Consider the following 27,483-nt stretch of genomic DNA (forward strand, 5'->3'; position numbering starts at 1 on the left):
TCCTCAGCCTCCCTCCTGGGCCCCTTTAAGACAGGGCTGGTCCTCTCCTCTCAGAGTTAACCCCTCACGGTCCAGGTGGCCCCTGGGTTTCAGCCTGGTGGGCGGAGGCAGGGGGGGAGCCAGGGGCGGGGAAAGGGTTGCCCAAAGTCTGGGAGGGACAGGACGAGGCAGGGGAGCTTGGGGAAGGCGGCTGCCGCGGAGCAGAGCTGGCCCAGGGGCCCCCGCTGTGCCAGGCAGGCAGTGCCAAATCCGGGGAGCCCGGCGCTGGGGGGAGGGCCGGGGACAGCCCGGCCCTGCCCCCTCCCCTGCGGGGTGCCCAGTAACTTCTGAGGAAAGTTTGGCATCGATGGCTTGGTGGTGCCCCAGGATGGGCAGGACCTCGCTGGCCTGGTGCTTGGCGCTGTGCTGCTGGGGCTGCGTGGCCCCCAAGGGTGAGTGATGGGGGCTCGTTGGGGCAGGAAGGGGAGGAGGTCGGGGTAGATGGCAGATGGCAGGTGTTGGGGGGCCTGGGCTGCTGAGGGAGTTTCCCTGGGACAACAGAATGGGGACTTGGCAAGAGGGACACCGGGAGCCACAGAGACTCCGAGATGCACCGAGAGAGGCAGAGGGAGAGAGGGAGACTGAGAGGAACAGAAGGGCCAGAAACAGAAACCGGGAGGGCCAGAGACGGAAGATGGACACCGAGAGGAGCTCAGGGAAGGGGTGGCCGCTGGACTTGAGTCTGGGGCAGCCGTGGGGAGAGGGAGGAATCTTCCCCAAGGAGCACTTCGTCAGGCAGCAGGATGAGCCTTCCAGGGAAAACCCTTGTCCCTGTCAAACATCCCCAAGTTGTCCTGCCCCACCGCTGTCTGCTCCCCCTCTGAGGAGGGTCTCTGTCTTGTCTCTGTGTCTCTGCCTCCGGCTCCACCATCCCTGTGGGGCCACTTCTCTGTCTCTCCCACCTCTGTCTTTACCTCTCCATGTCCCCTAAGTCTCCCTCCCTCCCCCGCCGCCGCTCAGGCTCCCCCTGTGACTCTATCCCCCCCCTCCATCTCTGGGGTTCTCTCTGTCTCTGTGTCTCTGTTCCTCTCTCTGTCTCCCCATTCCTGACTTTCTCTGGCTTCTCTGGCCTCCCTTTCTCTCTCTCCCTGTCTGTCTTCCCCCTCCCTTCTCCCTCCTCAGCCCCTTCTCTTCCCCTCCAGGATCTGTTAAGTCTCTAGGGACCCTAAGAGAGGCCAGAGCGGGCAGGGGCTGGCCCTGTCGGCAGCCCAGGGCATGGGAGGCTGCCAGATCCGGGCCTCCTTCCCAGCGGGAGGGATGCTGGATCCCAGTCCCCTGGGAAGTCTCCGCCCTCCACCCCCCCTGAGGTCACCCTACAACTATGTGGGCCTGAGGGCCTGGTGGGGTCCTGGCAGCCAGTGGGCAGGCAGGGACAGGGTGGAACCGAAGCGCCAGAAGGAACCGGGAGCTCCTAAGCTAACTCTTCCCCGTCTCCCCTGCAGGTGCACAGGCTGAAGCAGACCCCTTTGCGGGGAGCCCAGGGAACATCACAGGTGCCCGAGGACGCATGGGCACCCTTCGGTGTGAGCTCCAGGTTCAGGGGGAGCCCCCGGAGGTGACCTGGCTTCGGGATGGACAGGTCTTAGAGCTGGCGGACAGCACCCAGACGCAGGTGCCCCTGGGCGAAGACGGGCAGGATGACTGGAAAGTGGTCAGCCAGCTCAGGTGTCCACAGCCCTGCGTCCCACTCCCATCACACAGAGCCCCACCTGGGTTGGAACCCCAGCTTGACCACTTGCTCGCCGTGTGGCCTTGAGCATGTGATGTAACCTCTGGGTTTCGCTTTCCTCTTCTGTAAAATGAGTTAATAATAGTTCTTATAAGAACTTCATCGTTCTTAGGCGTTTCTAGTCCAGACTCCCTCTTTCAGTTCTGACGATGCCCTCCCAGTGTCCAGCTCTGACCCCGAACCTCTCTGTCCCTCCCCTTGTCCTGTCAGAATCTCGTCCCTGCAGCTTTCGGACGCAGGACGGTACCAGTGTCTGGTGGTCCTGGGAGGACAGACCTTCGTGTCCCAGCCTGGCTATGTAGGGCTGGAGGGTGAGCTCTGGGGTCAGAGGTCCTGAGGAGTCAGAGGACATGGGGCACTCTTTGTGGGAGGTCAGGAATCCTGTGCTGGAGGATTCAGGGTGACCCCGGGGGACCTACAGTCTAGGAACATCCGCGGTCTTGGGGCATCAGGAAGCTGGGAGTCCCTAAGTTATGGGGAGGTAAGCCCTGGGCGATTATATGTCCTGGGGGAAAAGATATCTTAAGGGTTGTCTGACATCCTAAGATGTCCTAGGCCTCAGCCATCAGCCGGTTGGAGTAGGACATTCTGGGGCTCAGATAAGGGATAAGGGGTATGACACTTTCCCCTCTCCCCCAGCCCCCAGGGCCTCATTTTCCAGTAAAATGAGACGAGGAGTCAGACATTGTAGAAAAGAGACATAAAGGCTCAGATGTCTTGGGGGTCTGACCTGGGGGGAATCAGGCATTGGGATCACGTCCTTTGGGGACAGAGGCCTGAAGAGCAAACAGCTGAAGGAAGCTCAGGCGTCCTGGGGGAGCAAAGACCCCGTGCTGTGGGTCCGGTTTCCAAAGCCTCCAGCATCCCGGGGGTGGGTCAGACACCTGGGGGGCTCAGGGGAGCCCCAGCTTCTACCACTGCCCCCCCAGGCCTGCCTTACTTCCTGGAGGAGCCTGAGGACAGGACTGTGGCTGCCAACACCCCCTTCAACCTGAGCTGCCGAGCCCAGGGCCCCCCAGAACCCGTGGACCTACTGTGGCTGCAGGACGATGTACCCCTGGCCCCAGCCCCGGGCCACGGCCCCCAGCGCAGCCTGCATGTTCCAGGTGAGCCTGGGGGTGTGGGTCAGCTCAGCGTGGAGGGTCGTAGAGGGCTGGGCAGGGTGGAAGTGGGAACCAAGGGAGCCCTCGCTGCTGCTGAGTGTCTGCTCTGTCCTGTCCTCTGACTGTCTCTCTCCATGTTGTCTCTGAGCCTCTGTCTCTGCCTCGCTCTCCCTCCGTTCCCCCCAGCCTCTCTCTGAATAGCATTCTTTGTCCCGGATTTCCTCTGAGCTGTGCCACGGCCCAAGTGTGTGTGGGCCTGGTGCCCCTTTGTCAGCCCTTGACCCAAGCAGGGCACCGGAATCAGCCACGCCCCCCTCTCCCCCACCTCCCTGCATAAGCTGCCCCCTCCGGCCCTGCTGGCCTTGGTCAAAGGGAGGATGTCCAGCCTGGGCCCCCTAAGGGGACAGAGACCAAAGAAGAGAGTGGGGAGAAAGTAGGAAAGAGAGACAGTTACAGAGAGAGAGCGCGAGGGACACCGGAAGGGATGGGCCACAGAGGTAGCCCAAGACGGAGAGAGACTGGACAGGGAAGTCTGAGGGACAGAAACCCTCTCCTTCCGGGGGACCATCCCTTTCCGCACCGCATAGACAGGGCAGGACCTGGCTTGAGGTCACACAGTGGCCAGAGGCAGAGCTGGGGGACCCTGCCCTCGGGGGTTCCCCCTTACTGAGGCAGGAGAGACAGAGGAGCACAGAGGAGGCTCAGTCAGGGCAGGCGGCTGGACCCACACCCCCCACCTGCTGCCTCCCGCTGCTGGGATGAGGAGGGGCCTCCTGGCTGGGGGCTCTCCTGGCTGGAGGGAGGTGCCCACATTCCCAACATTCCGGGGACCCTGAGTTGCAAGGAAGTGGTGATGTGCATGCCAGCCCCCAGAGGGGTGACTCAGGCCCATGGCTCAAGTGGCCTTCTAGGGACTAGAGCCCGGGATGGGGCCTGAGTCAGCCTGGCAGGACCCAGGAGGAGAGGGGGAGGGGTAGCCCCTCCCACCCCATCCCGGAGGGGGAGAAATGGGGGTGCACGTGTGTGAGAGGGTCTCTGTGCGTCTCAGTGTGTGGGGGGTGTCTGGGTACGTGTCCGTGTCCCTCAGGATCTGTGTGTCGTATATCCGTCAGCATCACCGTCTTGGCACGAAGGCCTGCCTCGTCGACGGTTGGCGTCTGTGGACGTCTCAGTGCGTGTGTGAGACACAGTACGCCAGAGTCAGCCTGGGTATCTGTCCCTCTTTGTGTTCGTGTGAGAGTGGAGTGTCACGGGGCATAGTGTGTTTTACGGACACTTTGCACACCTCTCTGTCTGGAAGTGACAGCGTCAGCTCACAGCTGTGCCTGCATGGGTGGGAGTGTGTCCCGGCGTGGGCTTCTGCTTCCTTATAGAATCAGGATGTGTGTCCGTGGTTACCCTGGTGTGTTTCCTATTGGCGGTCTGTGTGTGTATGTCACAGGGTAAGCATGTTGGTATACATGACTGTCACCACGGGGCCCTATGTCCTCGTGTGTGCGTGTGCATCTGTGTGGCACTGACAGCAGGGCAGTACCAACACCCTCTGCTTCGGTCTGGTCTCCCTGTGTGTGCACTGGGCCCCCCTACGATGGACCCAGGGTGCTTAGCGGCCAGTGTGTACGTGTGTGTCTGTGCCAACCTACGTGTGTACGGCAGTGTCTCCATCCCTGCGTGTCTGCCGCAGGCCTGAGTGTCTACGAAACTATGTCTGTGTGTAAGTCTGCTTCTCCGTGAACGTGAAGCCACTTGAGCACACGCAGCTGTGTTTTGGCGCAGATGAGGCTCGGCTGTATGTCTGCATGTGTCGATGTGTTTGTGTGAGTAACTCAACATGAACCGTCCCTGTCGTGGTGTGTATCTGTCCCCTTCAACCTCAATGTACGTTTGTTGCTTGGTGTGTATACCTCAATACGCAGGAAGGCTTAGGTTCGTGTGTGTGTCACGGTCAGCCTAGATGGATGTATATCACGTTGCTGGGTGTTTGTAATCAATGTGTACACGTGCGATTGTGTGTTTACGTGGTGGTCCCAACACGGGCTTATTTGCGTACGTGTGTGTCTCTATGTTTGTGCATCAGTGTCAGCCCCTATGTGTATACGTGTAAGTCACTGTGTATTTGTGTCACTTTGCTTGTCACAGCATCAGCCCTTGTGACAGTAAGTGCTGCATTATCTGTGTGTGTGTACCAATAACGGCCTTTGTGTGTATAAGTGTGATTCATTGTGTGTGTTGGGGGGGGTGCATACGAAGGAATTTTGTCAGTTTGTGTGTGTCTGTCTCTCTATCTGACTCAGGCCATGCCCCCCTCTTTCCATCCCTCCCATTCCCTTGGAAAAGCAAAGGGGGGAGCGCAGGGGGTGGGGGGTGGGGCAGTACATCTGGAAAGCACATCTGGAGTCCGCCTGCTCCTGTCCTCCTGCCTCCTGTCCTGGAGCAAAAGCCCGCTGGAGGGAAAGGGTCTCAGGCCATCTCTCCCGTCCCCCTCCCGCAAGGTGCAGGGGCCTGGGAAGGGGGATCCCGGCTCCGCACCCCCAGGCCAGCCGGAAGTGTTGGGGTGGGCAGGCGCCCCCGGTGACTCACGCGGGGGCAGGAATGCTGCGGTCGGAACAGGACCCGGCTCCAGCATCCCCCTCCCGCCGCCCCAGGGCTGCTCGCCCGTGGCGCCAGCTCCGCGCGGTGACCCTGGCGGGGCCCCACGTGCCAGGTGGCTGGACGGGACCCAGGCTCCCCTCCCCCTCTCCGGCCAGCCGCCTGGGGCTGTCCTGTCCCTCCCCCTGGCCGCGGGGGCTGCGGGTGCGCGCGGGCACCTGACCTTGGCTGGGAACAGCCGCCCGGGCAGCCGCAGCTGAGGAGCTTCCCTGCCCACCCCCTTCCGGCCTCCCCTTCCACTCCCTCTGCTGACGGAGAGAAGGAAACTTTGTGTCTGCGGATGGCGCGCCTCCCTCCCGAACGTGGTGGTGGGGACACAGGCGCACGCACGCAGGACAAGCACAGGAGACACACACACACACACACACACACACACACAGATACCCAACACACAAACACACAACATCCACACATCTGCACCTTAACGCAGACAGAGACGCACGAGCGCTGGCATGAACAACACACAGAAGTGCAGTTGCACCGGCAGACTTCAGACTTGGTCCTCCCTACCTCCTGTCACTGTGTATGTGTGTGTCCCCCCCTTATCCCTGGGAGGTACGTTCCAAGACACCCCCCATCCCCCCACCACGTGAATGCCTAGAACTGCAGATAGTACTGAATTCTATATAAAATATGCACAGATTTCTTTTTCCTTTGCAATTTCGTAGGTAGAAGATTTGTTCTTACTGTAGATCTTAGCGACCACAGCGTTAGGTTTTTCTTCTTGCCTTATTAAGCTGGGAACTTTCCCTTTTTCACTTAAAGCACTTTATGGCTTCCCTTTGCCATATCTGAATGGCGGGCATTACTAGGCTGCGCTTTGGGGCCATTACTAAGTAAAATACAGGTTCCTTGAACACAGGCGTGGTGAGAACAAATCGATCTGAGAACCCGGAGGGCTGCTAAGTGAGTAATGGGCGGGTAGCAGTACGGCATGGAGATGCCAGACAGGACAAGGGCATGATTCGTGCCCCGGGCGGACAGAGCGGGACAGCGTGAGATCTCATCACACTACTCAGAACGGGGAGCGATTTAAAACTTATGAATTGTTTATTTCTGGAATTTTCCATTGCATATTTTCAGACCGTGGTGGACCGAGGGTAACAAACCCCACGGATAAGGGGGGACTGCCACATGTTGCATGGCTGTGTGTACTGCGTGTGTCTGTGTGTCTGAGTGTCTGTGTCTCTTGTGTTGGATGATATTGGGGGATGAGAAGAGCCAAAGAGAAGAAGTAAGGCAGGGAAGAGGCCAGATGCGGAGAGGAGGCTCCGATTTCAAACAGGGTGGTCACTGTAGTGACAAACATGAAGGAGGGAGGGCGTGAGCGCTGGGACATCTGTGGGAAGACTGTTCCAAGCGGAGAAGTTCCCAGGGTGGAAACATGCTCAACGACATGTACTTTCCAGAAACACCAGGAGGCTAGTGTGGCGGGAGCAGGGGGAGCGAGGGGGAGAGGGAGAGTTGTCGGTGGGAGGTGAGCTCGTAAGTGAACCAACACTTCTCCATTTACACACACCTACAAGGGCTTGTTTCCTCAAGTTCATGTCAGGTATGTGCGCGTCTATGTGTGTCTGCACGGGTTAACATGAGTGTGTCTGTGTCTATGCATGTAAGTGTGTGCAATTCTGTGTCTGTGTGTGTCTGTGTGTGTATGAGTATTTGTGGTTTTGTGTGTCAGTGTGTGTGTATGTGTGTCTCTATCTGGGTGTAAGAGTATGTGTGTGTGAGAGAGTGTGCATGTGTGTGTGTGTGTGGCTGTGCCTCTGTGTGTGTGTGTGTGTGTGTGTGTGGCTATGTGGTGGTGGGGGGGGGAGCTGAGGCTATGTGCCTGTCCTTGTGTCGGGTATGCAGGCTGTATTCCTCATGCTCGGCCCTCCCCTCCCCACAGACCCTGGTCAGGCCGGGTGTGGTAGGGGTGGCCCGGTGTGGCCTGGGAGCCCCTTCTTCCCCTCTCTGACACTGGGCCCCTCCCTCATATGACTGCCCAGGCCTGAATCAGACGTCTTCTTTCTCCTGTGAAGCCCATAACGCCAAAGGGGTCACCACATCCCGCACAGCCACCATCAAAGGTGACAAGAAAGGGAACTGGATGTCAGAGGGTGGGGTTTGGGTCAGGGGTCAGAGGGGAGGCAGAGTGCAGGGTGGGGAACTTTGGGCAAAGCCCCCCAGAGTCAGTTCCTCTCTCATCTGTCCACAGTGCTCCCCCAGCGACCCCGCAACCTCCGCCTGGTTTCCCGCCAGCCCACGGAGCTGGAGGTGGCTTGGACCCCAGGCCTGAGCGGCATCTATCCCCTCACCCACTGCACCCTGCAGGTGAGCTCCCCAGACCTGGCTGTCCTCCATCTCAGCAATCCTTCCACACACACTGCCCCTGGGAGGCCAAGCTTTCCCAGCCACTGGTGTGTTGAGAGACAGTAGAGCCTGGAGTGAAGCCAGATGTCCTTGGTTTGAATCTTGGCTCCACCACCTGCTGGCTGCATGAGCTTGGGCAGGTGGCTTAACCTCTCTGGGCCTCAGTTCTATCATCTACAAAATGGGCATAATGGTCGTGCCTACCTGATAGGCTTGTTGTGAGAATTCAATGAGTGAATGCAAGTGACCAACTTAAAATAGTATCTAGAACGTAGAAATTGTGTCAAAAACTATGAGCTGTTTGAATTATTTTTAGTATGAATGAAGTTTACTCTAGCCAGAGTGGGAGACCTGAGATAGCAGGGCCTGGAGCCGCCTTTGTCACCGCTGGGTACCCACAACCCTGTGCTTCTCCCTTCCCATCCCTGACCACCTGGTGGTCACTGTCTAGAGGTGGGTCTGTCACCCACTGGACTGTGAGCTCTGTGAGGGCTGGAGCTGTCCCAGTCACCACTGGCTCCTCATTACTGCCCAGCACAGGGTCAGACACGGAGTAGGGAATATTCGCTAGAATGCATCACAGGCCGGGCGCAGTGGCTCACGCCTGTAATTCTAGCACTCTGGGAGCCCAAGGCAGGAGGATCGCTTGAGCTCAGGAGTTCAAGACCAGCCTGAGCAAAGGTGAGACCCCCATCTCTACAAAAAAATAGAAAAATTAGCTGGGCGTGGTGGCGCATGCCTGTAGTCCCAGCTACTCGGGAGGCTGAGGCAATAGGATCCCTTGAGCCCAGGAGTTTGAGGTTGCTGTGAGCTAGGCTGATGCCACTGTACTCTAGCCTGGACAACAGAGAGAGACTCTATCTCCAAAAACAAACAAAAAAAAGAATACATTACAACTGAGGTGAGCTAGACCCATCCTCTGCCCTGAAGTCGCTCCTAGAGTAAGAAAAACAGAAACAAAAACAAAACAAATCTATCTACATAGATTTATAGATAGAAGGCTGAGTTCTGGTCTGAAGTTCTCTGAGATTTGGAAGCTGGAGATGAGGATGGGACAGTGCCTGTGATAGGAAATGACAGTAATGACTAATGGTCACCTTTTATGGAGTGTCAACTGGGTGCTGAGCCTTGTGTTAAAGCTTTGTGAAGGAGGGTCTATGGATCCACCCATTTTCCGGATGAAGAAACTAAGGCTCAAAGTAGTTAAGCAACTTGCCTAAGGTCACAGCCAGGAAGTCGCAGAGCGGGGCTTCAAACTCTTAACTCACCAAAGCCGTACTATGCTCCTAAGCTCATTGGAGACCACTTAGAGCTCTATTAAACAGGAGATGTCTTTCTTGTACTTACGGACCCTGGGCACAACAGCATCACCTTGTCATTTTAACAGTGGCTGTTAATCTTCCCATTTTCAAGGTAAGGAACTTAGTTAGGCCCAGGGACCAGGGACAGGAAGTGCCCCCCTCCCCCACCATGGCTAGAGGGGTAAAGCTGAGATTCAATCTCAGAGGCCGGTCAGATTTGGGAGACCTCAAATGCCAGGTCAGGCATTAGCTGCACCCCTACCCACTTCCATCAAGTGTCCCCAGGAAAGCAGAAGTGTGTCCTCTTCCCTCTCCAGGTCTCACTTCCTGCTGCTCATGGGCTGGGGGCTGAAGGGCTCCAGTGGGAGGGTCACAGCTGTCCCAGGGAAAAGAGAAGTGGGAGTGGGCACAGGGAGGCCGACTGTCTGTACCCATCTCCCCTCTGTCGAGGCAGAGGTTCCTCTTCCCGTCTGTCGCTGTGGGTCAGAGAGCAGGCATGGGGACAGCCTCACCCCTCCTGCTACCCACCATCTGCCGCCCTCCTCCCCAGGTCTCATGGTGGTGTCATCTCCCCACGTGGAGGCTGTGTGACTTTGGGCAAGCTGCTGAACCTCTCTGGGCCTCCATTTCCTCATCTGTAAAATGGGGATGAGAAAATAAAGTGACCCCAAAAAGCTGGTGGTGAGAAGTCAATGAGTTCCTCCAGGAATGTGCTTAGCAGGGAGCTTGGCACATACTTGGCACTCAGGAAATGTTAGCTATTGATAAGACAATGTGCAAACTGGTTTATATGCATCGTGTTATTAAACATCATATCCTGACAAGTAGGGATTGTGATGCCCTTTTTCCACAGAGGAAAACTGAGACTCAGAGAAGTTAAGACACTCAGCCTAGTTCACACAGCAAATAACATCCACACTAGGACTTGGGCCACGGAATCTGGCTTCAGAACCCACACTCTTAAGTGGTAAACTCCTTCCTGACATGCTGTGTGGCAGTGTGGTCGCGGGCTTTAGGGTGAAGGCCAGGTGCTGTGTACCCTAGCTGTGGCCCCTTCCATCCTGATCGTGCCATTCCTGGGGACCAAGGAGGTGTGCCTGTGAGCCTGTGCCACTGTGCAGCGGTGTGCACAGTCGGACACTTATTGTCAGGAAACCTCACACAAACGTGAAATAATAACGACAAACACTCAATATGCACAGGCAGCCTTCTAAACGCGTACATGCCCCAATCCAGTCAACCCCGCAAAGTAGGGAGCCGCTGTTGTTATCTCATTTTGCAGATGAGGAAACTGAGGAACAGAAGTAGGGAATGGTGCGGGCTGGATTTGAGCCCGGGATCCAGCATCCGTCAGCACGGGGCTACACTGCCTCTCTGGACAGACAAGAGGTATTGCTATTGTTAACGATGTTACTGTAAGCAGAGCAAAGGCTTTGGAGACAGGGTGGGATTCGGGTCCCAGCTTCATCAGTGACAAACTGGTGACCTTGGACAAGTGACTCCATCTTCTCTGGGCCTCAGTGTTCTCATCTGTATAGTGGGGATAGATGTAATACCTACCACAGAACAACAGGGTTGATGTGAAGGTCAAATGAATTCAATTTGTAAAGGGTGCTCGATAAATGTTGGACGTGTTTTTCTTTTTTTGTTAAGACAATACATAACATGCATAATCTTCAGCTCCCACCTAGATTGTTTTACATGCATTTTCAGCCATGTCACCACCCTCCAAAACAAGACACAGACCCCTCCAGCCCCCAGGAAGGCTCCTTCAGCCCCCAGAGAGGACCAGTCTTCTGGCTTCTATTGTAAGACGTTGCCTTTGCCTGTGGTAGAATTTCATATAAACAGTATTTCACAGTATTGTACTTCTATTTATTGGTATCATTACTGTCATCACACTAGCTGTCATCATTGGTATCGATGCTGACCACCTGCCATGTGCTGTGGCATCCTTTGGGCATAACTACGTTTAATCTTTAAATAATCCCTGAGGCATTTGATCCTCTAAGCCCCCATTTTCCTGAAGAGGAAACTGAGTCTCAGAGAGGGAAAGGAGTCTTGCCAGAGGTGGCTTTTATAAGTGGTGACAGAGCCACATCATGCAGCTGTAGGGTCTCTTTGCTTTGCAAATCCAGGTGCCCACGTTGTCCTGGCATGGAGCGGCAACACACACGGCACACATACACACATCCTTGCAAAGTTGTGTAGTCACACTAGGGCCACCACGGTCGAGAGCTGTGTGACCACCTCCTGTGATGGTATCGTCCTGTCCTCACACCCTTCCCTCTGCCCAGGCTGTGCTGTCAGACGATGGGGTGGGCAGCTGGCTGGGAGAGCCAGACCCCCCAGAAGAGCCCCTCACCTTGCAAGCATCCGTGCCCCCCCACCAACTCCGGCTGGGCAGCCTCCATCCTCACACCCCTTATCACCTCCGCGTGGCGTGTGCCAGCAGCCAGGGCCCCTCAGCCTGGACCCACTGGCTTCCTGTGGAGACGCCGGAGGGAGGTAAGAAGGGCTGGAGAGGGAGCCGGTGCCACTGCCCCGCTGCACCTTGCCTACATCAGCGCCACCCCCGGCGTCTCCTCTCACCCCTTTCCCCCACGTGGCCTCAGTCTCCTTCCCGTCCAGTCCCTGACCCCTCCGTGCTGCCCCCCTGGCATCTCTCCCAGCCCTCCTCTCCCCTGTGCTTCCGCTCACAGGAGGCCTGCACGGGTTGCCCACACGCGTGCTCTTTGCACCCTGCCCCCACTTCCTGGGAACAGGGGAGGGGGTCAGGAAGAGGTGGGGGTGCCAGCTTCCCCTCTTCCCTGTCCTCCAGTGCCCCTGGGCCCCCCTGAGAACGTTAGTGCCATGCGGAATGGGAGCCAGGCCTTCGTGCGTTGGCAGGAGCCAAGGGCGCCCCTGCAGGGCACCCTGTTAGGGTACCGGCTGGCGTATCGAGGCCAGGACACCCCTGAGGTGGGTGCTGCTGGCGGGGTTGGGGCAGAGTTGAGGGGGGAGGAGGGAGATGGGGAGGGAAGGTGGCAGGGCAGACATGGACAGTTGTGCAGGTTGGGTAGTACACAATTGCACTACTCCTAGGGGAGCATATTCTGGGGAGGTTAAGGGGGGGTTCGGAGGAGGGGGTAGGAAATGGCTATTTATGAACCACAGCAAAAGCATTTAAGTAGATTTATATATTTACTACAACAATTTTACAGCAGATGGTTGTATAGCACCTGGAGGAAGGAGTACCTTTCCTTAATTTGCACGAAGGCGCTATCTGGGCTAGTGTCACCTGGAGGTGGAGAGAGAGGATGGCAAGGGAAGTTAGAAGTGGATGTAGAGATGAAGATGAAAAGTTGGGGATGAGAGATGAAGGGGAGGTAGAGGAGGGGGGTGAGGGACTGGAGGATGAGGAGAGGGCTTTGAAAAAGTGATGGGCAGTGGGTGAAGGTGGAAGAGTTGGGGGCTTGGGGTTCTACCCTGATGCCACTTCTGGACCTCCTAGGTGCTACTGGACATAGGGCTAAAGCGAGAGGTGACCCTGGAGCTGCGGGGGGATGGGCCTGTGCCCAACCTGACGGTGTGCGTGGCAGCCTACACTGCTGCCGGGGATGGGCCCTGGAGCCTCCCTGTGCCCCTGGAGCCCTGGCGCCCAGGTAAGTCCAAAGCCATGCTCAACCTGCTTCAGCGTACCCACAAGGACCTGTCTCTCCCTGACGCTCCTGACTTGCTCCCTGTACCTTTCAGTTTTCCCCCCATCCAGGCTCTGTTCCCACCCTGAGCCTTACGGTAGCCTCACTCCCTCACCTGTGTCACGCCAGTCTTGCCCCCTCTGAGCACGTCTCCCTTCGGTCCTTTCTCCTTACAGGGCAAGAACAGCCAATCCACCAGCTGGGTAAGGGCTTTTGCACCCTCTCTCCTCCCTCCCTCCCCTCAACACCCAGTGAGCGCCTCATCACCACATGTACTCACTCAACATCCCTTTCATGTTTCTCAAACTCATCACTCTAATCTACTTCTTGGGTTTGTGTGGTCCTTGATGGGGGTGCCTAGAATGGCCCAGCAAATTGTAGGTACTCAGCGATGGTAGATGGGTGGATAGATGAATGGATGGATGGATGGATGGGTATATGGAAGGTGGATGGGTGGATGGATGGATAGATATATTATTGGATGGGCGAGTGGATGGATGGATGGATGGATGGGTATATGGAAGGTGGATGGGCGGATGGATGGATAGATAGATTATTGGACGGGTGAGTAGATGGAGGGTTGGATGGATGGATGGATGAGTGGATGGGTGGGTGGATGGATGGATAAATGGATAAATGGAGGGATGGATAGGCAGATGGACAGATGGATGGATGGAGTGTCCTCCCCACATCCATCTGTCTCAAATATTTCTCCAACAATTCTTCAACATTTGTCCTACACCCATTGTACCCTCCTAGCACTATTTTAACCCACCTCTTTATCTCAACCCACTGTCCTTAAATACTCCTCAGTATCTTCCCACATTTCTTCACATACCCTTTCCACACTCATCTCACCCTCCTTCCGTGTACATACCATTATAATCCTTTATTTCTCACACATGCCTCCCAAACCCATCACACACTCACACTTCTCATCCACAAACTCTGCACACCTTGTACACACTCACCATACATCCCCCCTAGCAAACTGAAAAACTTTTCAGTCCACAACCATCCCACACCCTACAGCTCTCCTTGCACACTCATCCCACACCACTTAGACATCACTCCCTCACCCCTCACCAGTCCTGACCCCTCTCACTCCGACACACACTCACACTGAGCTCCCTCTACACTCAGCACATACCCGTTCTCCAGGCCTTACACACTCCATGCCACTCCCGCCCTTTTTTGCACCGACTTCCATGCATCCCATACTCCTCCCCTGCCCTTCTCGCATCTTCTACCTTCTCACCGCACACTCCTCTCACACTGAAGCTACATCCTTAAAAATCATTGCTCGCTCTTCGTATCAAAAACTCCTTGAATTTCTACTCCTCCCTCCTCGCATACCCAAAACTCCTCCAACAGCCATCCCACACCGTGCACGCTCACCGTGCCCCTTTGTGTGTTTATGTCACCTGTTCCGTGCTTTATGAAAACTCTTTCGTAGTCATTGCTCAGATATGCCTTAGTCCTTTGCCCACCAACCTCACACTCCTTGCATGTGTAATGCTCATGCCTCACGCACCCCCCTGCACTGCATGCGTTCTCTTCTCTACTCGCCTGCTTTCCACACCCAGGCCCACTCCCCTGGCACCGTCATCACTCATCTCACACACACCTACACTCCTCGAGCTTGGCTTGTGCACACCTATCTCATGTTCACGTAGCCCTCCTTGCACACTCATAACCCATTGCACACACATCTCTTGCTCCCGTTCCACAGTCATTGCACGCTCCTCAAATATCCATCCCACTCTTAACTCACCCATCCTACACGTTTCACACTCCTTCTATTAATACTTCAATGCACACGCACATCACATCCATTGCACGTCCTGTCCAGCCCAGCCCAGGCTTCTCAGGTACAGGAATCCACTCATCACACACCTCATCGAGTATGTCCACATCTTTTTCCATGCCTCCTGCCTCTCGCCCGCATCACTCCCCTGGGTCCCAGGGAGATGGATCCAGGGCCTTAGCCATGACGTGTCCTCCATGCCCCCCGACAGTGAGTGAGCCCCCAGCTCCTGCCTTCTCGTGGCCCTGGTGGTATGTATTGCTGGGAGCAGTTGTGGCCGCTGCCTGCATCCTCATCTTGGCCCTGTTCCTTGTCTACCGGCGGAAGAAGGAGACCCGCTATGGGTGAGTTGAAACTACTTGGGGAGGCTTATGTGGACTGGGATGGAGAGGCTGGAGGCAGGGAGACCAATGAGAAGGCTGGTGCTGGAGGAAAGATGACCAAGAATCGCACTGAGGGCAAGGGCTGAGGAATGAATGGAAGACAGAAGGTAGTAGTCCAAGATACGCTCAGCAAATGCTGGAGGAGAGAGCAGTCAGGGGTTGGGGCTGGGATGGCAGTCGCTTAACTGCTGGTGGAAGGAGGGGGTTCCATGTGGTTTTTCCCTGCCCTCACCTTCTCTTCATCCCCCCAGAGAAGTGTTTGAGCCAACAGTGGAAAGAGGCGAACTAGTGGTCAGGTACCGCGTCCGCAAGTCCTACAGTCGCCGGACAACTGAAGCCACCTGTAAGTGATTACTATAACTCACTGCCCTGGTCCAGGGCTAAAGAGTATAGAGAATCCGGCGAGGCTTCTGTAGATGCATGAGCCAAGAGAAAGCCTTGCAATGCTAGAGTGTTAGAACCACAGACCCTAGAAACAACAGAATTGTGGAACCACACAGGACCTTAGAATAATATTATCTTAGACACAGTGTATCTTAGAAACACCAAACCTCAAAACCATGGATCTTAGAACAATGTAATAGTGATGGTAATATTGAAGATGATGATGATGAGCCAGGCGCAGTGGCTCATGCCTGTAATCCTAACACTCTGGGAGGCCATGACGGGAGGATCACTTGAGCTCAGGAGTTCGAGACCAGCCTGAGCAAGAGCGAGACCCGGTCTCCACTAAAGATAGAAAAACTTAGGCAGGCAACTAAAGAAATGGAAAATGATGATGATGATGAGATAATGCTGAGATTAGATAGATGATGGTGATGATGATGACCATGATGACAGCACTGCCTACACGACAGGTGCTATTCTAACACTCTACACACATCACCTCTTTTCATCCTCACAACGACCCAAGGAGGCAGGCACTTGTTATCCCCTCTTCATAGATGAGGAAGCTGTGGCACAGAGTGGTTAAGTAACTTGCTGAAAGCCACACAGATTGTAAGTTGGAAAGCTGGGATTTGAACCCAGGCAGTTTTGCTCTGACGTCCATACTCTTAACTGCCACACTCCACTGCCTCTTGGAATCATATTAATAGAATGTTAGAGAGAGAGAGAGAGAGACTCGATCTTGGTTAAAAGGAAAAAAAAAAAAAAAAAGAAAGAAAAGAAAAAAAAAAAAGAATCAATCTTGGCCTGAAAGATGATAGTCTCAGTACTATACACCCTTATAATTTTGAAAAATCACAAATCTGACAACTATAGAGTCTCTGTTAGAGGATCGTAGAGTGGGGTGGAAGGTCCCAGCTAAGGAGGGACTTCGGAGGTTCAGTCAAATCCCCTCATCTTGCCCGTTGGGGAAACTGAAGTCCAGAAAGTAAAGGAACAGAGCTGGGTCTCTTCCTAGCACACAGTGAGAAGGCTGCCAGGGCCCCAGGGGGGTGTTTGGAAAGGGCTGGGAAAGACATTTACTTAAGAGGAGAAAGAAGCAGCAGCAAGGTCACAGTGCTTTCACAGAATAACAGACAGCAGCAGTTCTCCAAGTGTGAGCCGGGTCCCCTGGGGTCCCTGAGACCTTTGCAGGGTGTCCATGAGGTCAAAGCTAACGCCACAACGTTACTTGCCCTTTGCACTCACGTTCTCTCACAAGCGAGCGTTCAGCGGGGTTTTCCAGAGCCCGACGTGAGATGATGTCATCAGTCACTCCGACAGTTGGCGGAATACGTGCTTGTGTGTTTTAAAAATTCTTCCGTTTTAATTTTGAATACGGCAAATATTGACACATATATAACCCACATAAATAAGTGCTCTTTGTAGTCCTTGATAATTTCAACAATGTAAAGGGCTCCTGAGACCAATTTGTTTGAGAACTGTTCCTACACAGCAATTTAAATGAATAAATTATAACTACACCCAATAACAACTAAATTACAACTATCTCATACACATAATGTTGAATGAAAAGAAGCCAGACATAAAAGAGAACATACTACATGATTACATTTTTATAACATTTCAAAACAGAGAAAACTAATCTATTGTAAGAGAAGTCCACAGAGTGGCTACCCCTAGGAGAGCAGGTCATGTTCTATTCTTGACCTGGGTGCTAGTTACACAGTTGGGTTTGGTTTGTGAAAATCCATTGAGCTGCTTACTTATGATTTGTGCAGATTATATTTCAGTGAAAAGAAATTTCTTTTTTGGAGACAGGGTCTCACTTTGTTGCCTGGCACAAAGGCAGTGGTCATAGCTCACTGCAACCTCAAACTCCTGGGTTCAAGCCATCCTTCTGCCTCAGTCTCCCGAGTAGCTGGGGCTACAGGCATGCGCCACCATGCCCGGCTAATTTTTCTATTTTTTTGTAGAGATGGGGTCTCACTGTGTTGCTCAGGCTGGTCTTGAACTCTTGGCCTCAAGCAATCCTCCCATCTTGGCCTTCCAAAGTGCTAGGATTACAGGTGTGAGCCACTGCACCCTGCCAAAAAGAAGAAAATATTTTTAACAACTGATACAGCAGGCTGCTGACCCATCAGGGTGCCTACTGGAGCAAGGTTGTGGCCAGGCCTTAACCCTTTAGTTGCTGCTTTGAGGGAAGGTTCTGGGGGACAGAAAGAGTAGCTAGGGTGAAGGTGGTAGGGTGCTCAGGGCAGTAGCTAATTTTGAACCAGTGCAGAAGTATGTCAGTATTTCAACAATGGGTCTGTCCCTACTGGTGAGTGTCACCTGAATGTCAGCCCTGCTCCATGGCTCTGACCACCCCCTGCACGCAGTGAACAGCCTGGGCATCAGTGAGGAGCTGAAGGAGAAGCTACGGGATGTCATGGTGGACCGGCACAAGGTGGCCCTGGGAAAGACCCTGGGAGAAGGTGAGTCCCCCCAGCATGCACACATCCTGCTGAACCCTGACATCCTTCACTTCCCCACCCTCATCCAACTATAGGAAATACAGTCCCCACAGGTCCCACCCAAAGTCAATGTCTCCCTTGCCCTCCACAGGAGAGTTCGGTGCCGTGATGGAGGGCCAGCTCAACCAGGACGATTCTGTCCTCAAGGTGGCTGTGAAGACGATGAAGAGTGAGTCTGTGCATGCATGTGCACACGTGTGGGACCCCCAGCCCCTTCCCTGTGCCCCTGAGGGTGCAGGAAAGCAGAAAGGTAATGGCAAATTAGCCACAGCATAGAACCCCAGTCCTTCCAGATGGGAAATGGAGCCCACGCCAGGTATTTCAACAGAAGGAATTGAAAATAGGGAGGTTACTACAAAGGTGGTGGAAAGACTGAAGGGGAGAGGGAGGAAGTGGTGTTACCAGAGCCCATGGCCAGGGATGCCTGGCAGGAGTTGGGACCACAGAGTTAGGGGCTGCTTTGTGGGAGCTAAAAACATAAGGGAGACACAGCTACTACCAGAGGCAGAGAGACAGAGGGCGAAAGACCCTGGCTTCTCCCCTCTTCCCTGTCACCTGCCAGTTTCCCATCAGTGCCTCCCATTGGCAAATCCCAACAGGAAACAAGTAAGAAAGAGAGCCTGGGACATGTAGTTTTCAGGGGTGAGCCCCTGTGACACGCAGCAGAGCAGCAGAAGGTGTGGAATGAGGCACACCCGGCTGCATCATTCACCGGCTGCATGATCTCAGGCGAGTGCCTCTCGCTCTCTGAGCGTCCCTTCCCTTATCTGGAAAAAAGGATCAGAGCTGTTGTAAAGCACTAAACACTAGGGGTAGCATGTAGAGTGTGCTGTTAACGTGGACACCAGCTACATTATTTACATCATCAGAGAGGGCAGGAGCCAGTTCAGGGTCACAAAACACAGGAAGTCCTTTCCTCACAGGGAGGGAGGAGCATAGATAGCGGGCTCCGGCTGGGGCTGGAGGCGAAGGAGGAACGATCCTTGCCGAATGACAGCAGTTAAAAGCTCAGGCTATAGAGTCACCGCTCCCTCATTCTTTCATTATTGAGCACCTGCTGTATACCAGGCTATGTTCTCAACTTGGGTTTGAATCCCAGCTGTGTAAGCTTGGGCAAGCCAGTTTGCCTCTATGAGCCACAGTATCCTGAACTGTGAAAGGGGATGATAATGTTATGGCGTCCCCAGAGCTGGCAGGAAAGTGCTGGGAAGCAGCCTAGTTGGTAGTGAGCACGTGGGCCCTGGAGCCAGACTGCTCGGCTTTCAGTTCTGCCTATTCCACTTCCAAGCTGTGTGTGCTCTTGGGCAGGTTCCTTAACCTTTTTATGCCTTGGTTTCCTCATCTTTAAAATGGGGATAATAATAGTAGCATCTCAGAGGATTAAGTGAGTTAATATATGTAAAGCACGGAGTACAGCATCTGGTACTTACTAATCATGCTTAAAGAAGATGAGATACTGATGATGATGATGGAGAGGAGGAGGAGGGAAAGAGTCCTCCCTCCCCTCCTCCTCATCCATTGTCCTCTCTCCCCCAAGTTGCCATCTGCACGAGGTCGGAGCTGGAGGATTTCCTGAGTGAAGCCGTCTGCATGAAGGAATTTGACCACCCCAACGTCATGAGGCTCATCGGTGAGAGAGGGACCGAGTCAAGGGGTCTATGGGCCCCATGGGGGCCACCCCAGAGGGCACACCCTTCCTTCTGGCACTGGGAAGATCAAACCTCCAGGCTCCCTGCTACCCCCTCCTTCGGGGGTCAGCAGGCTCCTCCCTCCCACTCTCCCTGAGCTTGGAATGTGACCTCTGACCATTCCCAGAAATAGCTGAGTTCCCCAGGAGGGCTCCGGAAACATCCCTGGGAACTCTGCTGGAAATGGCTTCTCTAAAGCCAGTCTTTGCCATCCCCCATCCCCCAAAACAACATGGAGGCCAGATCTGAGGGGGAGGGAGGAGAAGCTGGAGTCTGGCTGGGAGGGCGGCTTGGCTTCCCCCGGCAGGAGTGACGGGGCTACCTGGGGGGCTCAGGTGTCTGTTTCCAGGGTTCCGAACGAGAGGGCTTCCCAGCACCTGTGGTCATCTTACCCTTCATGAAACACGGAGACTTACACAGTTTCCTCCTCTATTCCCGGCTCGGAGACCAGCCAGTGGTGAGAGGCATTGAATCACCCAGTCCATAAGTATTAATTGAGCACCTACCAGGTACCCAGCACTGCTTGGACACCAGGAAGGCCAGGGTAACCGAGAGCTTGCTCTCATAGAGCTTGTCATACATTGAGGGCAGCAGGCAATAAACAAGCTAACAAAGACACAAGCACGATCATTTAAGTCATAGGAAGGATATATGATAAGGAGGCCACGCCGTTAGTTTGGGTGGATACGGAAGGCCTCGTCAAGGAGGTGACCTTGAAGGAGGAGGGGCTGGGAGAATGTCTGGAGTTCTGGGCAGGAAGCAGTCCCAACAGAGGGCATAGCACAGGCAAAGCCTTGAAAGTGGGAACAAGCATAGCTTGTCTGAAGACCAGATAGGAGGCCCCTGGCTGGAGTGTCTGTCAAGGGTAAGAATGTAGGAGATCAAATCAGAGATCAAGGCAGGCGGAGATTGTAGAGGGCCTTGTAGGCCACTCAAAGGGGTTGGATTTAATTCTCAGAGCCATGGGAACCCACTTCAGGCAGAGCTAGGCAAGAAGGGAAGGAGGAAGTGTAGAGAGATGGACCTCGGGGGCCTCTGTTGACCTCTGTTCTCCTCAACCTTGGCCCCCCAGTTCCTGCCCACTCAGATGCTGGTGAAGTTCATGGCAGACATCGCCAGTGGCATGGAGTATCTGAGCACCAAGAGATTCATACACCGGGACCTGGCTGCCAGGAACTGCATGTGAGTGTCCAGCCTTTCGGGGACACCCCTCAACCCCTGCCTCCCAAGGGGCTCCCTCCCTCCTTCCCAAGATGGAAAGCGGACTAGACTCTCAGAGCAGGTCAAAACTTAGAATTGGGATAGAGGCTGGGCGCGGTGGCTCACGCCTAGCACTCTGGGAGGCTGAGGCAGGTGGATCGTTTGAGCTCAGGAGTTCGAGACCAGCCTGAACAAGAGCGAGACCCTGTCTCTACTAAAAATAGAAAGAAATTATCTGGCCAACTAAAAATATATATAGAAAAAATTAGCCAGGCATGGTGGCATATGCCTGTAGTCCCAGCTACTCAGGAGGCCGAGGCAGAAGGATTGCTTAAGCCCAGGAGTTTGAGGTTGCTGTGAGCTAAGCTGATGCACAGCACTCTAGCCTGGGCAACAGAGTGAGACTCTGTCTCAAAAAAAAAAAGAAGAACTGGGATAGAAAAGTCAGCAAAGGGATCTGGGAAGGCTTCCTGGACGAGGCGGGCCATGCATGAACTGAGATCTTGAAGGAGTATTTGGATGTGGAGAGAGAAGAGAACAGAGGACAGGCTCAGTGCACACAGCGTGAGGTGAGCAAAGGGGCAGAGGTGACTGATGCAGCTGGTGACCTGTGAGCCTCATCTCTGTCCCTCTCCATGCTGAGTGCCTTGCCTGGGGCTGCCCTTGGGGAGGGGCCCCATTGGATAAGGAGACCAGACTCCCTACCAATCCCAAGCAGGATATAGGCCAGAACCAGGCCATCTTCAAATTCTTCCAGTTGTCCACCAAAATATCTTTTATATTAGATCTTGACCCAGGATCTAATCAAGGTTCTTGACACATAGAATTCCAGGTCAGATGCAAGAATCAGGGAATCCTCTATTTATATAAAGCACAAAATCAAGCAAAAGTAATCCATGCTGTTAGAAGTGAAGACAGTAGTTACCCTTGGATGTTATTTACTGGAAGGGACTGGAGACGGTTAATGTGGGTTTTTTTTCTTTCTTTTTTAATGCTTAAAAATTGATGTATATTTTACACACGCTAAAATACACACATTGTATATATGCAGCTCAATGAACTTTTCTATGTGTATAGACCCACATAACCACCACTAGATTAAGGTAGGAACATTTCTTAGTCCCGACAGGCTCCTTCATGCCCTTTGTCAGTCGCCACCCACACACAGTAACCACTATTCTAACGTCTGTCACCAACACAAGTTTATTCTATTCTTAAGTGTCACACAAGTGGGCTCATGGAGTTTGCACTCTTGGCATCTGGCTTTTTGGCACAGCGTGGCATTCTTAAGATTAATCCAGGTTGTTGTGCATATTGGTAGTTTGTCTTTTTCTTAGCTGTGTGGTGTTGTGTTGTGTGGGTGTCCTGTGCATGTTCTGTTCCTTAACCTGGGTTTTGATTGCACAGGTGTGTTTGTGAAAATTCAGTGAGCTGAATTACTTATCACTTACGATTCCTTGTCACCGGATTACTTATCACTTAGGATTTGTGCACCTTTCTGTGTGTGTAGTATACTTCAAGAAAACTTTTTTTTTTTTATATAAATCAGAGAAATAAACCCAAGGAGCCTTAGGAAGGACTTTAAAAAGCCAAAGCTGGGAAGGCCTTTAGAACTCCTTTGTCCCATCCTAATTTTACAGAGGAAACAAGAAGTGAAGCAGTTCCTTCCCGGAACTGGGGCGAGGGTTTGAGCGACAGATCCCCATCCCCAGGCAGGACAGTGAGGGCAGGAGATCGAATGTGTCCGAGAGCCAGGGCAGACATCCTGGTGGAGGTGGCCAACATCCTGACTATTTCTCTCCCCAATGCGGGCAGGCTGAATGAGAACATGTCCGTGTGTGTGGCAGACTTTGGGCTCTCCAAGAAAATCTACAATGGGGACTACTACCGCCAGGGACGCATCGCCAAGATGCCAGTCAAGTGGATTGCCATTGAGAGCCTGGCAGACCGTGTCTACACCAGCAAGAGCGATGTGGTATGTATGCCCCCACCAGGAGTGGGGAACCGTGGGAGGGCATGGCCTAACCATCTCATGCTGTGCCTCGGCAGCTATGGGAGCTGGGATCAATGGAACTTGTGGGCTTCCCTGCACGAGGGCCTGTCCACATGGGCTGGGCATGTCTGGGGGCATGGTGGGCGTCTGTGAACAGTGGTGTGCAAATGCCAGGGATATATATAGACCCATGTGTGCATGGTGGCAGCGTGGAAAGTTTAGGTTCAGAAAAGCAGTAGTGACCGTGCATGCATGTGCCCAAACTCACACAATGTGTACAGCCAGGGAGTGCAGGGTGACACTGAGATCACGTCTCCATGAAGTGTGTAAATGTGTGCGAGGGTGAGCATGTCTATGCATCCACAAAAGTCGCCTATATGTGTGTTCATACCTGTGCCAACATTAGCAAATTTCTCTGAATACTTGGGATGCACCATAGGGATAGCTGTGAACGGGTGTACATAAGTGTGAGTGTGTGTACATCAGTGTGGGTGCACCCATGGACCTGTGTGTTGGGGGGTGACTTTGTGCAGGAGAGACCTTCTAATTCCCTCCCCTCTTCCTCTCACAGTGGTCCTTTGGGGTAACAATGTGGGAGATTGCCACACGGGGCCAAACCCCATACCCAGGAGTGGAGAACAGTGAGATTTACGACTACCTGCGCCAGGGAAATCGCCTGAAGCAGCCTGTGGACTGTCTGGATGGACTGTGAGGACCCTTAGGACCCTCTCCTTCAATCTCAGAATTCACTCCAAACCCCAGAGCACCCCCACATGGCCCTAACATATCCAGTGCTAACATTACCAGTGCTCTGCGTAGGGCTACTACTGGCCAACTGGGTGCACATTAGCTGAAGGTGCCCTTTCTGCCTGTGCTTTGTGCATGGGGTGCAGGCTGGATCAGCCCCCGCCCCCCCCCCAGCCAGGTATCCCTGCATAGCGAGGTATAACCGCTCAGCCCTACCTGGCGGCCCTGCCTCTGGGACCTCCATTCCCAGAGACTTCTAATTCATCCCAGACTCCTGAGCACCCCACACTTCCAGCAGATGCTCAATATCCAGGCCTCTCTGCAGAACCCTCCAGTTTGCAGACTCATAGGTCTCCTCTGAGAGGTTTGCGGGATCATTCAGGACATGCTTATCAACCTTTGCAGCATCAGGGTGTGTGAAGAAAGGCATGACATTTAGCCAGCACTTGGAGGGAAAAGAGAGGATGTTGCTTGGGTCAATAGGAGACAGCTGGGGCCTCAGACTCCCCCGGTCATCCCTGGGTATTCCAAGAGTCGAGGGCAGTAACAGTAATAGCTAACATTTTTATAGAACTTACTGGAAGGGTCTATGGCCATACCACCCTGGGTGCACCTGATCTTGGAAGCTAAGCAGGGTCGGGGCTGGTTAGTACTTGGATGGGAGAACCTACTGGAAGGCACTGTTTTCGGAGCATTGCATGTGTTAACTCATTTGATCTTTACCACAGCCACGTGAGGTAGATAGGTATGAAGGGTGAGTCATTTGGCAAAGGTTGCGCTGCTGGTGTATTAGTAATCTATACACTAAAATCTAGTAGCTTAAAACAACAAACATTTATATCACAGTTTCTGAAAGTCAGGAGTCTGGGGAACAGCTTAGCAGGGTGATTCTGGCTCAGGGTCTCTAAGGAGGTTACAGTTGGGATACCAGCTGGGGCTGCAGTCATCTGAAGGTCGGGACTGGACAACCACATTCAAGGTGGCTGACTCATGTGGCTGAGGCAGGAGGCCTTGGTTCTTTGCCAAGTGGACCCTTCAATAGCACTGCTTGAGCTTCCTCATGACATGGTGATCCAACACAAAGTGCAGGGAGGAAGCCGCAAAGCCTTTTATGACCTAGTCTCAGAGGTCACACACACTGTCACTTCTACCGAGTCGGAAGCAAGTCACTAAGTCCTGCCCACAATCAAGGGGAGGGGATTTAGTCTCCACCTTTTGCAGGCAGGAGGGTCAAAGAATTTACGGACGTATTTTAAACCAGCACAACTTCTAAGGCTTTGATGCTGGAATCTGTTCGGGGGAGCCACACTGGGACACTCTGCTCTAGCAAACCCTCAGTAAAACACTACCCTACACCAGACAGGTTTCCCAAGACGCTTCCCTGTTCTTGAGTCTCCCAGGAACCCCCTCAGAAACTGCTAACAATTCCCAAATCCCATAGATGCCCCCAAACTGCTGAGGTTCCCTCCAGACGCCTAAAATGCCCCGTCCCCTTAGTGTCTTAAAATATCCCCGAACTTCCAGAACGCTCCCTTTCTGAGCCTCTGTTCAGTCTCTTGCTCCTCACTTTGCTGCCCTAGGTATGCCCTGATGTCCCGGTGCTGGGAGCTAAACCCCCGGGATCGGCCAAGTTTTGCAGAGCTGCGGGAAGACCTGGAGAACACGCTGAAAGCCCTGCCCCCTGCCCAGGAGCCTGACGAAATCCTCTATGTCAACATGGATGAGGGTGGAGGTCATCCAGAACCCCCTGGAGCTGCTGGAGGAGCTGACCCCCCAACCCAGCCTGACCCTAAGGATTCCTGTAGCTGTCTCACTGCAGCTGAGGTCCATCCTGCCGGACGTTATGTCCTCTGCCCTTCCACAGCCCCTGGTCACCCTCTGCCTGCTGACAGGAGCTCCCCAGCACCCCCAGGGCAGGAGGATGGCGCCTGAGACAACCCTCCACCTGGGACTCCCTCTCAGGACCCAAGCTAGGCACTGCCACTAGGGGAAGCCCCACCCCCTTTTCCCATCCCTGGCCTCATCCCCAACTGCAGCCCTATCTTCCTCCCCATACCACCTCCATCCCAGACAGATCCTCCCCCTTCTTTGTGCCACAGCGTCACCACCTGTAAAAGAAAGGGGTTGGACTACAATCTCTAAAGGTCCTCCCAGGTCTAACATTCCAAGATTCTAGATTCTAAGGTTTAAAGAATCTAGATTTAAAGGTTCTATGTTTCAAAGATGCCATGAGTCTTTGGTTCTAAGGACCTGAACTTCCAAAGTCTCTAATTCTAAATCGCTAAGGTTCTAGACATGGAAATTCTAAGGCTCTGAGATTCTGTGGCTCTAGATTTTCTGGTTCTAAGATTCTTCATAAGACCCTAAGATGTATGTTCTAAAGCTCTAAGATCCTAGTTCTAGGATCTAAGGCTCTATAATTCTAGATTTTATTTTTTTAGGGTTCTGAGTCCTTACAGTATAAGATTCTACAACTCTAAAGATTCTATAATTCTAGACATGGAAGTTCTAAGGTGTACTGTTCTAAAATTTGATGTTCTAAGGCTCCTAGAGTCTAGATCCTCTGGCTATAATAAGACCCTAGATCATAAGGCTTCAAAATTTTATCTTCTTAAGCTCTAAGATTCTAATGATTGTGAATTATAGTTTCTGAGGCTTTAAAATCATATCTTCTCTTGAATGAGATCCTGGATCCCAAGGGTCTAAGATTCTAAAATCTGAAAGTTCTAAGAGTCTAAAGATGGAGGTTCTAAGGTCTGATGTTCCAAGATGTGATATTCTAAGACTTAGTCTAAGAACCTAGATTCTCTGTCTCAGATTCTAGATCAGATGCTCCAAGATTCTAAATTATTAAACTCTAAGATTCTAATGTTGGTCTGTTCTATGTTTCAAGGCACTGTAGATTCTATTGGTCCAAGATTCTGGATCCCAAGCACTTAAGTTATGACTCTCACACTCGGTTGTGACTAACTAGACACCAAAGTTCTAATCATTTCTATTGTGGGACACCTTTAGGTTTTATGCTGCATTCTGCCTTTCTAGGCTCATAGTTAAGGGTCCAAGAATCCACATTTTTAAAATCTTAAAAGTTCTAGGGACTGTAGTTCTAAGACTCAAATGTTCTAAGACTCTAAGGGTCCACAGGTGTAGAATATTTGGTACGATTCCAAGATTCTAAGCTTACACTGTAGTTATTCTTTTGTGTGCCCCTCTCCTTCTTAGTCACCCTTGCTTCCTCCTCTCCTCATCTGGGGGTGTGCCCCCCTCAAGCCTGTGCAATGCAATTAGGGATGCCTCCTTTCCCCCAGGGGATGGATGATCTCCCTCCTTTTGGGCCATGCTGCCCCCCTGAGCCAGTCCGTCACCCCCGAGTACAGAGTGTGGACTCTGGTGCCTCTGGAGGGGCTCAGGTCACATAAAACTTTGTAATCGCAATTCCGTCTCCTCTTGTCTCCATTCAGCTGTGATGTGGCCCCTCTCCCTGGTAATTCAGTTTCCTTATCAGCAATAAAAGGGGGGGCCCTGATGGGGGTCTCAGAATTCTCTCCTCACTATCGAGGGCAGAAATGGACATACACATAGACCCGCCCCCCAAATAAGGCACAGAAGCAAAGAAATGCAGACTCTCACAAACTCCTAGTGAGCAACAGGCATATAGATACGCATACACACCCGCAAAGCAATAGACACATGAATTAATGGACATACTCAGACATACCTGTCACAAATACAAAGACACTGAAATTCAAACACATAGAGTAACAGAAACACACAAAACTACACAGATACAAACATATTTACAAAATGCACAGGCAGATACCCACCAAGAATAGGAAAAAACTTGAACACAGACATACACCCAGAGTAAAATGACACAAATACTCAAGAGATATACAGTCCAACAGG

At 53.0% G+C, this 27,483-nt stretch overlaps 1 protein-coding gene across 2 annotated transcripts; it reads left to right on the top strand.

Annotated features, from left to right (window-relative positions):
• On the top strand, positions 1 to 27,004 carry AXL (AXL receptor tyrosine kinase). Of its 2 annotated transcripts, XM_069457319.1 has the most exons (20): positions 1 to 431; positions 1,482 to 1,704; positions 1,979 to 2,079; positions 2,698 to 2,874; positions 7,512 to 7,592; positions 7,721 to 7,836; positions 11,474 to 11,684; positions 11,998 to 12,137; positions 12,670 to 12,820; positions 13,033 to 13,059; positions 14,875 to 15,007; positions 15,298 to 15,389; positions 17,815 to 17,910; positions 18,041 to 18,118; positions 19,487 to 19,579; positions 19,973 to 20,094; positions 20,710 to 20,819; positions 22,653 to 22,812; positions 23,402 to 23,538; positions 25,158 to 27,004. In XM_069457319.1, exons 1-20 carry the CDS (start codon positions 347 to 349, stop codon positions 25,507 to 25,509), a joined length of 2,685 nt encoding a protein of 894 aa, XP_069313420.1. In that variant the 5' UTR covers positions 1 to 346; the 3' UTR covers positions 25,510 to 27,004. The 2 variants fall into 2 exon arrangements, with proteins under 2 accessions (XP_069313420.1, XP_069313419.1); XM_069457318.1 differs by lacking the exon at positions 13,033 to 13,059 and having other exon boundaries at positions 80 to 431.
• Positions 27,005 to 27,483: the final 479 nt, after the last annotated feature.

This window comes from Eulemur rufifrons, chromosome 24 (assembly GCF_041146395.1).
Source record: "Eulemur rufifrons isolate Redbay chromosome 24, OSU_ERuf_1, whole genome shotgun sequence".
NCBI lineage: Eukaryota > Metazoa > Chordata > Mammalia > Primates > Lemuridae > Eulemur > Eulemur rufifrons.